General features: G+C 41.1%; 2 protein-coding genes across 7 annotated transcripts in view; one reads left to right on the top strand and one right to left on the bottom strand.

Moving 5' to 3' along the window:
• The window catches only part of LOC128593822 (xaa-Arg dipeptidase-like), a 154,609-nt gene extending 152,207 nt beyond the window's left edge, over positions 1 to 2,402 (bottom strand). Inside the window, 2 exon segments of the mRNA XM_053602147.1 lie at positions 81 to 191; positions 2,351 to 2,402. Coding sequence (XP_053458122.1) covers positions 81 to 191; positions 2,351 to 2,402 — 163 coding nt within the window.
• Positions 1 to 13,054, top strand: part of RAD51B (RAD51 paralog B) — a 736,945-nt gene that overhangs the window by 524,511 nt on the left and 199,380 nt on the right. For all 6 annotated transcript variants that reach the window (XM_053602196.1, XM_053602197.1, XM_053602198.1 and 3 more), the window contains one exon: positions 7,951 to 8,047. In XM_053602196.1, the coding sequence (XP_053458171.1) occupies positions 7,951 to 8,047 (97 nt within the window). The remainder of the gene's footprint in view (positions 1 to 7,950; positions 8,048 to 13,054) is intronic.

Here is a 13,054-nt window from a genome sequence, read left to right as displayed (position 1 = left end):
CTCAGTGGTCAAGGCAATGGCTGCAATAGTGTGGAAGCACTACTGTTACCAGTCCCCTCTGTGACTGGGCAAGTGTGTACTTGTGCAAAGCTGCGGGAACGCTGTCACTTCCTCCTTCTGTATTTCCTTACACTGAGCCACTCTCTTCTGTAGGGGTCCTCCCACTAAGCAGAGTGTTTCTCTAGCTTTGCCTGTGAATTTCACAGGGAAATTTACAGAACTGATTATTCCTCAGGGTTGACAAGACCTATGGATTTTATTAGAATTGGAAGTATGACCCCAAGCGCACATAATTTCAAGTTGTCTACCTCATTCCTTTTTCTGTCCTCTCTTCCTTGGTCACTACCGATTGTTTCTGTATGGGATGAATTTCTGAAGGTTGGAGATGGAGAGGACCAAGGACAATGGTGGAGTTTGGAATATAATGCCAACACTAATTGAGTTGAAATGTGAAGCCATTTTCTTAGCAGCCGCTACATTAATAGTCAGCATAAGTTCATTCCCTTCACATCGTTGTGGACTCAACACTTCTAGATACAGGAAAGTTAGGAGCATTTCTCAGAACTACACAGCACGTTAGTGACACAGCCAGAAGTAAAATGCTGCCTGACTCCCACAGCCAGTTTTCTTCAAGCCAAATTGAAGTTTGCTCCTTTTACTACAAATATTTCAAAAGGAAAATCCTCTACAGCCTTTCAGATTTTTCCAGTAAACAATTGTCATGCAGTCCTTCAAGATGGAAATAGCAGGTAGACTCTAAAACCTTATCAGTTTTTCTATCCTAGAACTGACAGTTGATATTCTTTGAGCTGAACCTTAAAAAAAAAGAGAGAGATTATTTTTTTTCCATCACAGAATGATTTATAATTTTCCAGAGCTTGGCAAAACTAAGCTAGTGAATAGTAAAACCAGATTTGTTTTTGTGATCCTCCAACTCCGGAATATTTGATCTGACTTTTCCTCGCAACAAATGTGGGGTATCTCCAAATCTGGACATGGAAGGGAAGGGTTTAGGATGAGGTGAGGCATGAGTCTGGGAATACAGTCCTCTAGAACCTGCTTTCCTTGCCTTCCCCCCTGCCTCTGGGCCACCCTGCTGCCTCCTCCTTTTTGTCCTGTCTCCCTCTGGCCCCTGGCTCCTACTATAGCAGACAGGTTGGGGCAGACACTGTCATAGTTGGGGAGCCAGAGGACAGCATGAGGAAAACCACTCCAGGGACTTTCTCTCAAGCCTCACTGATGAAAGAGCTCAATGAACCTGAACAGTTTCTCACAGGAAAGTTCCGGCCTCTGTCTCCTTGAAAAGCCAGACGTTCAGCAAGGCCGAACAGAGCCAAGATTAAGTCAGCCTTTCTGACACCCCCCACACCCCTGGGCTCAATTTGGATGGGAGACTAGGTCACTGCCGTGTGTGGCAATTAGAACCGTTACAGATACCAAAAGTAACATTTAAAAAACTTTACCTTAAACTAATAGACCATTTTTAGTGCAAAAAGATTAACTTTGCCCTCAGACCTGAGGAGAGGCAGAGGAGTGACTAGGTGTAGCCCCGGACAGGTGTGAATAGCATCAGCCCCGCACTCTCTTCTTGCTGCTCTTCCTCTAGCTGTCCAGGGTCTCTGGGGGCTGCCTGTTCACTTCAGAGCTGCAAGTCTCAGACAGTCACTGCACCTAGGCATCTTGGCCCAATTAAAGTGATTTTGAAACTTCTCTGGTGCTTTATGTTAAATTTGTGGCAGGTATGTGCCAGGGAGTGGGCAGGAGGAAAAAGGTGTTTCACGGGCATAGAAATGGCCCTGAGGTGCCTGAGCCTGCTTCATGGTTCCTCAAGCCCAGCCTACCCCTGAGCTCTGTTGCATTTAACCATGAGTTCCACGAACAACTTTCATTTCCAAACTTCCCCTGGGCCTTGGAAGTGACAAGCCACGTGTAGCAGGGGATGCTAAAAACGGCCAAAGAGATTGATAAAATTAATATAGAATTGCCCTATCTTCTTGATTTATAGACACTGAAGCTATTGATATTTACCAACTTGACTTAGGTTTATTTATTAATCTCAGTTTGGAGGCAATTTTTTAATTCCCACATTTTACCAAGTGAGCAACTCTAGTTCATGTGGTGGAGGGTCTCTTGTCACAAGCTCGGGCTGTTACAATGTAGCATTTTGACCATCTTTCAGTGTATTTCTGAACATTAGGTCTCTTTGATCATGAAATTCTCTAGACTAGGAGATTATGGCCTAGAGAAGTCCACTGTCAGGAGTCTGGGGTGAAGGTGCCTCTGTCCTCTACTCTGCCTCTTGTCACCTTAGCAAGGAGAGTAGGCAGGGAGGCCTGCATGCCCTTCTTACCTGTACTAGTGATCAGGACAGGTGACTCTAGTTCACTGGGGATGATGAGCATTACAAAATTTACCTTTCATTTGCCCCTGTGAAAAGCTAAATGATGGCATTTGTCATATTCTTGGGCCCTTAAAAAACAATCTGACTTACAAATATTAAGTTATTGTTTTATTGATGATGAATATTTCTTCTGACCAAACATGACCAGGTATCACACTCTTAAACCATTCTATCCATGGTTGATCACAAACTTCCTCTGCTTTATCACCTGCCAAGAATCAAAGGAGCTCCTTCCATCAAATGCTGTGCCGCAGGTGTAAGGGTGATTGGTGGGATGACACCTGCGGTGCATCTTACAAGGGTACATGTAGAATACAACTTACTAAATGTAGAATATAAATGTCCTAACACAATAACTAAGAAAATGCCAGGAAGGCTATGTTAACCAGTGTGATGAAAATGTGTCAAACGGTCTATAAAACCAGTGTATGGTGCCCCATGATCGCATTAATGTACACAACTGTGATTTAATAATAAAAAATAAATAAATAACTACAAAAAAAAAAAAAAGGCTGCACCCTTAGGCTTGGGAACTCCCTATTCTGATTTCTCTAAGTCTGATCTGTTTTTTGTTCACTATGTTACATACTCAGTGTAGGCTCCAGTATACGAAATGGCTACTCACGAAGGGCCCCACAAAGATACCTCTAATCCAGTGGTTCTCAACCTTCCTAATGCCGTAGGCTTTTAATACAGTTCCTGTGGGTCACAACCCATAGGTTGAGAACTGCTGCTCTAATCCTTCAATGTAGGGTGGGGCAAATCTGCCATAGGCAGCGGCCCTTAAGGTGGGAGGTATTCTGGGCTAGGAGCAAAGCTGGAGTAGGGTATGGGTAGGTGTGGTCTAGTCATAGTATAGTTGAAGAAAGATGGGTCAGCTGAAGGCAGATGGTCTGCATTGGACATGTAGGCTTGTGGGGAGTCAGGCTTAGTTTGTCCAGTCTCCTGACCCCTAGGGCTAATGACCAGCTTATTTTCTTCCTACTCTATTATCACAGGTATTGGCTGTCTTAAACTAATTTTTTAATACTTAGTGGATATGAGTTATATATTTTTGTTTGTGTGTGGGTTGGCTTTTTATGCCCAGGATCCTCTGCCTGCTGACCAAAACCACATTGATTTTCTAGCCATTTGCCTTACTAGTTCATCTCATTTTTAACTGGTTCCTATTTCTCTTTTTTCTAGCTTAAAAGTCTTGTTCTCTGTGAAAGTAGGACCTATTGTTTATGACTTTATACCCTGAGTTTCCTTCATTTTTAGAGATCTTAATTGAGCTGAGTACAGGTGTTGGACCACAGTACACAGAAGGGTTAAATAGGATGCATTTAGAAAAGCCAGGTAATGCAAGGGTAAACTGGGAATTCCGGGGCTTTCTTTTTTTTTTTTTTAAGATAGAGTCTCACTATGTCTCCCTCAGTAGAGTGCTGTGGCATCACAGCTCACGCAACGTCAAACTCTTGGGCTCAAGTGATTCTCATGCCTCAGCCTCCCAAGTACCTGGGACTGCAGGTGCCCGCCACAATGCCCGGCTATTTTGTTGTTATTGTTGTTGGGCCAGGTTTGAACCTGCCAGCCCTGGTGTATGTGGCCAGTGCCCTAACCACTGAGCTACGGGCACCCAACCAGGGGGCATGGTTTTTAAAGGAAAAAACCTCCCCTCATTTTGCCTGGGGGGAGGAAGTCCCATGTAACATTATATGAAGGACCTTTTTTTATATAAGTGTACCTCTTTAAGCATCCTATAACCAAGAAACCAATGCAAGTAATCCTTGGGAGTAAGTGGTCTTTCTCTATAGAAGGTTGAGGGAAGACAGTAGTTGTTTTATATAATTCATAGGGCTTCCTGTTCCCTCCAGTAGGTAGATGTTATTTTTCTTCCTGAAGAGTAAACTTGAAGCTGGATTCTACACCTGGCTTTAGATGTAATCATACCATTAAAAAAAATATGTATCTTTCCTTTTATCCAAGAGTCCCACTCTGGCCTTGGGATTCTAGTTGGCGGTAGTGACTGTGTGCTGTTTGTTTTTAATAAGGAATACATTTAGGGAAATAGTAAAAATAGCAGATGCACTTTCAATTAAAAATTGTTATTGCTTTTGAATATATAAACAGCAAATATCTGTTGTTTGTCTCCAGTGGGCTACGTGCTATACCAAAGAAGATCAGCCATGGGTTTTCTATGTAAACAAGCAGGTACAAATCAGCAAAGGATATAACAAATGACGAAGATGGGAATGACATTTACCATAGGCCAGTTGCTGTGCTAAGGACTTTTATATCCATTATCCAGTTTAAACCTCAAAACCTTGTAAGTTAAGTAGTATCGTACCCAAATAGGTTATGAAATTTGCCCAATGTCACACAGCTGGTAAATGGTAGCGCCCCAAGACATGAACTCAGGTCTGATTCCAAAGCCCTTGTCCTCACCACTATGCAAGCTGTTCCTGCACAAATTTGGTACCAGCATCAGAGGCCGCAGTCTTTCCAATGGAGCAAAGCAGCAGGAAAGCCCCTCTGAAGTGTTGGTCAGAATTTATTTTTAGAAACCAGCTAGTATTAAGACCCTGTTTATAACTTGTAATAGTAGTTTATAAGTTATTTTATGAGGATAGTTTTCAAGTTTCCTGGTTGCCTTAGAGGAAAACACATCTATCTGCTTCTGTTCAAGTCATGGTTATTTATAATCAATGATTTTGGAAATATTTTCATTCTATCATTTTGCTGAACACAAATTTAGAAAAGCACAGTTCAGTAAGATGATGTGATTAGCAACCCCCCGAGTTTGGTTATTATGTATGTGTTCAGTGATTTGGGCTGTAAGACTTGTAATAAAAAAGGAGAAGATTATTAGCAAAACTGGTTAGGAGCTCGTACATTTGCCTTTGGGGAGTGAAAATGTTTTCTTGTCTATGTACTTTTTCATCGGAAGTGGAAATGGGGGTGGGTATCTTTTGAAGTAGGTCTGTAGTTTGGTTTTAGGCTCTGCGGAGCATCATTTCATTACCATCATTTCAGTACAAGTTTCCATTATAGGAGCAGTGAAATGATACTAAAATTGAGAAAAAGTGGTCTAAATATTTTAGTCAATGCCTTATTTTAAAAGTTTCTAGAGAAGACATACAGTGCCTTTATCTCTCATGTATATGGTGACATAATTTGTATGGTAGGGAGCCGGTAATTTTTTTCTCATTGCTCTTACCATATCATTGGAAGTCTAGTCATTTTCACCAAGCCATTGTTTAGAAGAATCACAGAAATTAGAGCTAACATATTTAGATTTTACGGAAGTTTCACAATTAACTTTTTACTAGCACGGAGAGATCATTATTTTGTTCATTGTTAGACAAAATGCTAGTATTTTCAGAGCAATGTCAGTATCTTATTGGGCTTGCTTTAATGACGGAGATTTTTGCACAAATTCTTTGCAATTAAATAAAACTTTGGGAGGACTAAAATTGGTGGGAATGATTAAATACTAAAGTATATCCTGATGTAGAAAATTGAAATTTAGTATTCTATTATCAGAACAAATTACCTGAAGCATGTGGCATATGCTAATTTATTATTTATTTATGTATGTATTAATTATTTATTAATTTATTAATTATTAATTTATGAAACATAGCTTTCATCATAATAGTAATAACAACAACAATGGCTTTGACTTGTTGAGTATGCACTTTATGCCAGGCACCATGTTATCACATTTAGTTTTCATAATAATTCTAAAAAGATAAGTATTATTCTACCTATCAACAATTAAAGCTCAGTGTTGCACAGTGTGTAATTAGCATGTGAACCCAATCTTATGTGAACTCCAAAGCTGAACCCAAGTCCTTATTCATACTCTCGTATCTGAATAGTTGTTTTGTTAAAAAAGCAGGCTACTTAACCATTTCCAACCATTTTAAATAGAGACATATCTTGTGATTTGTAAAGAGCAGTGATACAAAAGAATCTGAGTGATAGGATTAGCAAAAACCGAGTGGAATCCTGCAATATCTGATCATCACTTCAGAGTAGCTGGAGTCTCGTGAGCCCAGTAGACACACAAAGACCTTAAAAAGTGGTCTTTGCTATATAGCACTTGGTTTCTTTACCTGACCTTTGCCATCCTTCTGCCCCTCAGCTCTCAATTAAACTGGCATTGGTACAGGATTTATAATGTGTCACTGGTCCATTCAGGAAACAGTGACAGAGGTGTGGCTGAAAACTGGGTAATAAAGAATGGAGATGATGTCCATTTCTGTTCAAATCAGGGTGGCAACAAAACCATAGCTGTTCTTGGTTCAGACTAACACAGATTGGTTAGGTGGGTATTTTAAGCACTGAATTATGCGCCAAATGCCCCCTTCAGAAGGGGCATTTGTTCTGAATGTCCAAGGTGTTCACATTTTCTACCAGACCTGAAAAGTGATTGTGGTGCTAACCATGTTCTAATTTTCCAGAAGTGAATCTTTGTTTATTCTTCTTTTAGATCTCTAAACAATAAGGTAGGTTTTATGAATGAGAATTGTTTAGGAAAAGAATAGTTTCTTGATTGTACTACATGTGAAAATAATGTGTGGCAGTAGGCCATGCAAATTAAGTAGTTTTAGAGTTCCTTCCAGGAATTTAAAATATTATGACTTTTATTTTGTACAGGTAGGATTATGTTAATTCATGTTTTAAAGAATTAGTAAAACTTTGAACATTGTTAGAATTCAACTAATTTAAAAGAAGAGTGTTGGCTGGGAGCAATGGTTCACACCTGTAATCCTAGCACTTAGGAGGCCAAGGTGAGAAGATCCTTTGAGCTCATTAGTTCAAGACCAGCCTGAGCAAGAGTGAGACCCCTGTCTCTACTAAAAATAGAAAAATTAGCCGGGCATTGTGGTAGGCACCTGTAGTCCCAGCTACTCAAGAAGCTGAGGCAGAAGGATCACTTGAACCCGGGAACCTAAGGTTACTGTGAGCTAGGCTGATACCAAGACACTCTAGCCTAGTACCCTGGGCAACAGAGTAAGACTCTGTCTAAAATAAGTAGTGCTATTTCTTTAGAGGTGAACCCTATTCCTATTTCATAAATTTGGAAGTAAAACTATTTTGAGTTAATAAGGGAAGAAGCCACTGACATCTAAATTTCAAATTATTACCTTTATTCAGGACAGCAGTATATTAAGTTGTGGATATAATTTTAAAGTTAAAGTCTGATAAATTATGTATGTGTGCATCTTAATTGTGGTTAGCCTTCTGTTATTTAGCTAACATGTTAACACCTCTCAGTCCCAATTTACTCAGCATTTAGAAATAATTGATTAGCAGTTTAAGCTTGTAAAAAAAGTCATCCTGTTTCCTCAGTTTTCTGCGTCTTGAATAACTGATATACCTTGCCAGTATGTTCTGGCCTAAAGATAAAGTTGGTGAAAATCAGAGCTTGTGTTTTCCTATCTATGTATTTATCAGTCTTCTCCTAAACCACAGTCTGCCTTTTGATGGCTCTAATAGTTAATTTGGTCTTCTCTCTTTTTCTTCTCCCCTCCCATTCCCTTCCCCCTGTCTGTTCCCAGGTTATCTTGACGAATCAAATTACAACCCATCTGAGTGGAGCCCTGGCTTCTCAGGCAGACCTGGTGTCTCCAGCTGATGATTTGTCCCTGTCTGAAGGTAAGAGATCTATCCTAGAGAGGCTGAAACTTGACACTGACATACAGCCCCACTACCTCTCTGCCTCCCATCGAGAGCTGGAGACATGGTTAATAGGCTCTGGCCAGTGAACCCAGCTGGAGCCTGGTGATTTAGGGTTGGCCTCCTTTACCGGCATCCGATCTCTTGTATTTGGAGAGTCTCTTGCCCATCTCTATAAATGAGCTCCATCTGAAGGCTTGTCATTCCTGTGTGGGTTGTTTCAGGTCCTTAGCATGATGGCTGGTGAAGTGCTAAATCACTTTCTTTCTGAGACTGATGCTCAAATGTTGGCTTTACCCATGATCCCATAGCAATTTAGCTCTTCTTTTGTGCTGAGTTATTTTTAGACTGACTAAAAGCATACCCCACTTTCACGTGCTCAAGATAGGGCATTCCTGATCAGCCCTATAGAAAGATCTCCATGTTAGTAAATCTGCAAAATTTTCTCCACCTTTCCCTGCTAGCAAAGGTCAGGCTGGCTATGGTTTTGATGACAATAATCTTTATGTAGCTGGGGAAATTATACCAGCAAGTCAGAGAGTGGTTCCTCATTTTATTGAAAGTTCTTGCTTGACCTTTCTGCGTTCTTCTCATTGTAATTTGATTTCTTTCAGGCAGAATTCTATGGGCCTGGGCAGATGTGAATTGCTCTTCCAGGCCTCTCTTCCCTTTCCACTTTCCAAGAACTGTTCATGATGGAACACAGGGGAGTTTTAGGCCTAGCACAGGCCCCACCGACTGCCCACATGGTCTTCTGCAGATCAGCCCTAGTTTATGGTCTCAGAAATTGCAAGAACCACACCTCTGTTTCTTGGTGGTGTCTTTTCAGACATAAGATCCTTAGTGTACTGTCTTTCTATATGCAGTAATTCATTGTCACCCCACGTCCCTCAACTGGGCTGAAAACTGGAATCATGTACAATCCCTCCTTCCTCAAACTTCTTTCATCATCAAGTGTTCCCATATACATCTTTCCTCTGTCCCTGTTTTTTGTAATTTGTGCTGTGATCAACTGACTTATTAAACTCCCAGTTAGATAATTTTAATAAAATCCAGAATGGCTTTCCTAACTCCAGCCTCTGCCATTTCCACCCTGCGATGGCTAAGTTATACCTCCCAAGCCCAGTCTCTTTTGATGTTACTCTCCTACTCAGAAATCTTAGAATTGTTTTTTTTTTTTCTGAGAATTTTTTTTTTTTTTTTTTTTTTTTTTTTTGGCCGGGGCTGGGTTTGAACCCGCCACCTCCGGCATATGGGACCGGCGCCCTACCCGCTGAGCCACAGGCGCCGCCCTTTTTCTGAGAATTTTAAAATACTCAGGGATTTGTTAGTTTGAAATCAGCCAGGGTAAAAATACTTATACCCTGGAAATCAGCAAATGCTAAAAATCAGATTTTTTTTTCTTTTGGGTGGAAACCAGTTTTCAGAACACCACTAGATAGAGTTAATGCTTCTCAGCCCTTCATAGTCTGTTTAAGCTTGGTTCCTTTCCTATTTAACCTTGGTTCCTGCCAATACCTTATGTGATGTTCCCATGCCGGGAGCTCCCATCTTCTGCATGCCCCCCTCCCCACATACTCCTGGCTCCCTGCCTCTGCAGAGACAGCTTACCTTATCTAGAACAACATTTTTCTTTTTCACTTCTACTGCTATTCTCTTCCCAAATCCACTCCTTCCAGGCTTATTTAAAGCTTACCTCTTCCATGAAACTTCCTTGTCTGTTCAATTGGTCTCACCCTCTTTTTTTCCTTTATGTCCTCTCTACTTGCTGTATAAAGAAAAAGTCTAGAAAAATAATTTAACCTTTAATGATTTTCTGACTAAACTGGCAGATTTTTAAGGACATGAACTCTATCATATTCTTTTTCTATTCATGTTGTGCCCCAGTGACTAGCAAAGTTCCAGGCACAAAGTAGATAGTAAATAAATAGTGAACTAATATCATAGTAAATGCTTTGTAAGAACAGTGACCGTGAGAATCCCAGAAAGTACCTAAGAACATCATTAAAACTTGTTATAATTATTACACACACACACACCACACTTATTTAGCTCTGAGGAGACCTGAAGAGAGTATCTTACTTCCTTATTTGAAGACCAATAAGAAATAATACTGGGTGGCGCCTGTGGCTCAAAGGAGTAGGGCGCCGGCCCCATATACTGGAGGTGGCAGGTTCAAACCTGGCCCCAGCCAAAAACTGCAAAAAGAAGAAAGAAATAATACTTTTCTTTGTCCTGGCTTCCTGGTTAATCTTAAGCAATGATGAGAAACAGAACACATACAAAAGAAATTGTTTGAGGCTCTGGTGTAACTGCTACAAGAAAATGGTAAAGTTGTATTCATAGCAAAGGGAGAGTTACTAGCTTATCCTTAGACAACTTTTCCTTATGAAATCCAAGGGAAAATGGAAGCAATTGTTTTTTCTAGATCTTTTTCTTAAATAGCTGAGCATGACTGTAGAAATCTTTTTCCTAAAGTCTATAATGAAGCTTTTCAACAGTAAATTAAAATGGGAAAAATTCTTAGAACATTTATATCTATTCAGATACATTGCAAGGGTTGTTAAGTTCCTACGATTAATATATATACTTGTGTTCCTTTTTTGTTGTTTCAAGTATTCATTGTATCAGCTTTGCCACTGTATTACTAACTGTGATCCTAGGCAGGTCTTTTGATGACTTTGGGCCTCAGTTTGTTCTTCTATTAAATGACAGGTTGGATGAATAGAAGATTGCTAAAGTCTCAGCTCTAACATAAAAGATCATGGGTGAGGGGTGTGGGGGTGGGCTCAACATCAGGAGCATCCACCACCAGCAGGGTTTTAATTCTGATTTACAGAAAAGGAAGAATGACCATGAACTGATGTTGCCCTAGGTTAAACTTAATGAAAAGGATCTTTAGAAACCTCAGCATTGACACTTTGGCATACCTACAACAGCCTCCCGTCCCTGAATTGCTGTCTCTTTTTCCAAATGTGTATACTACTGGTTTTGTCTGTCTTTGCTGTCTCTGCCGCACAGATATGTACACAATCAGAAGTGTGAGAGTGAGATGCACACTGGGATGGGGTGGTTTTGTAACTTGGGTCAATTTGCATAGTTCCCGAAAGTTCCATGCTCCCACATGAATGGGATAAGTTGGGAAGGGCAGGCTGCAAATTGACAAGCATACTGCACACATGAAGAATTGTTTTAACTAAATAAGGAAATTTCAAGGCACAAAAGTCTGGAACAGGAACAAGGTTGGGAAAGTCCTTGGCCTTTGGGGTCCACTTCTTCCTTCTTTGGCTCTCCTACCTGGAAGCTGGATCACTCAATAGTGGAATGAAACTTTAATGAAGGGAATTGTATCGTGATCTCAAGCAGTGAACATAGGTCTACTTAATCCAAGTAAAAACCCAGCTACAATTTAATAAAGAGCTGGGGGGAGCAGCACCACAAAAACAAAGAGCCCTCAACTTCACAAACCCTGGGAGGGCAACAGCTGGTCAGCTGAGATTAAAGGCGCGTGAGAGAGCACCTCCCCTCTCCTCCTTCTCCTCCCCCGTAGACATCCCTGCAGCCAGCCAGGGCTCTCATTTACAGCCCTGTGCAGATGACCTTGTTCCAGCTAAGATAGGGGCGCTTTTGATCTCAGCAGGGGGGTGCTCTGGGCCTGCAGCTGGCAGATATTAATAGTACAGGATCCATTGGAGTGGAAGAGATCTCTCAGTTGGGCCAGGTCACTCCTCTGCGTCAGAGCAGAAGGGACTTCATTTCCCTGAATCAGCCCCTGCTGGGTAGTCCTCTTAGGTAGACTCAGATCATTTTATTACTTGCTGCTTTTGGCCACTTGTTCTCACTCTACAACAACTTACATAGTGCCCTTCGCAGCTGAATCTATTGTGGGACAGGGTAGCCCTTGAGCCAGCCCCATCCCAGTGTGTTTCTCACTCTCACTGGTTTGCACACACTTCTGATTTGTGTGTGTGTGTGTGTATTTCTGTGGCAGAGATAGCAAAAGACAGCCAGACCAGAGGTGCGCACAGAAGGAAAAAGAGACAGCACTTCAGGGAAGGGAGTCTGTTGTAGGAATGCCAAAATACCAGCACTAAGATTTCTGAAGGTCCGTTTTATTAAGTTTAAGCTAGGGCAACATCAGTTCTTGGGAATTCTTCCCATGCTATAAATCAGAATTAAAACCCCACCAGTGGGTGAGTGGTCCTGCTCTTCAGACCCCTCCCATGATTTTAGAGCTGGCACAGACTTTAGCAACCTCTGTTCATCCAACCTGTCATTTTAATAGGTGACACAGGGGCAGAAAAAAAAGAATTTGTGGTCCTATATTGACTTTGTTCTAAGACCTGGCACTGTGAGTCAAAGTATTTTCTTCTTTAACTTTTGTTTTGTGGATAGAAAGTCGCCCACATAGATTATCATAGAGTTCAGTGATTGGTTGCTGCGAGTGTTATGTGGCCAAGGACGTTTCTTAGCCCTTGGTAATTCTTTCTCATGGTAAACACTGAAGATGCTAAAGACTGCTGGGACCTCCGTCATAGAGAGCATCTCTTTTCTCATAGCGATCAGTAAAGAAAGGATCTAATAGTCCAACTGGCCTAAGATGCCATATCCTATTCCAAAGTTACCTGAGATTTGAGTAGAACTGGCTGAGTCCATGCTTACTGGGACACAGTTGGCAGATGAGATTGATAGACAGAGACAGTCAGCCCGAGGCAAGATTGAAGCTGTACTCAACCTGGACCATTGGCTTGCTTTCTTCTGATGATCTAACAGAGTAGCAGTTACTTCAGTGTGGTGACATGGCCCAGTTCATGAGGCCCAGTTGGCTTTATAGCAAAGAAGACATTATTAGGCTGCCATCCTGGCATTTCCAGCATCTGGCATGTTCGTATCCTTTTATTGACATTAATTGTTTTTGATAGATCATAGCACGTGGAAAATTTATAGTGCATAGTTGGGGAAAGAACATAGAAAAAAAGCAGTACT

Source organism: Nycticebus coucang, chromosome 9 (assembly GCF_027406575.1).
Source record: "Nycticebus coucang isolate mNycCou1 chromosome 9, mNycCou1.pri, whole genome shotgun sequence".
In the NCBI taxonomy this organism is placed as follows: domain Eukaryota; kingdom Metazoa; phylum Chordata; class Mammalia; order Primates; family Lorisidae; genus Nycticebus; species Nycticebus coucang.
This window is presented reverse-complemented; position numbering and strand designations above follow the sequence as displayed.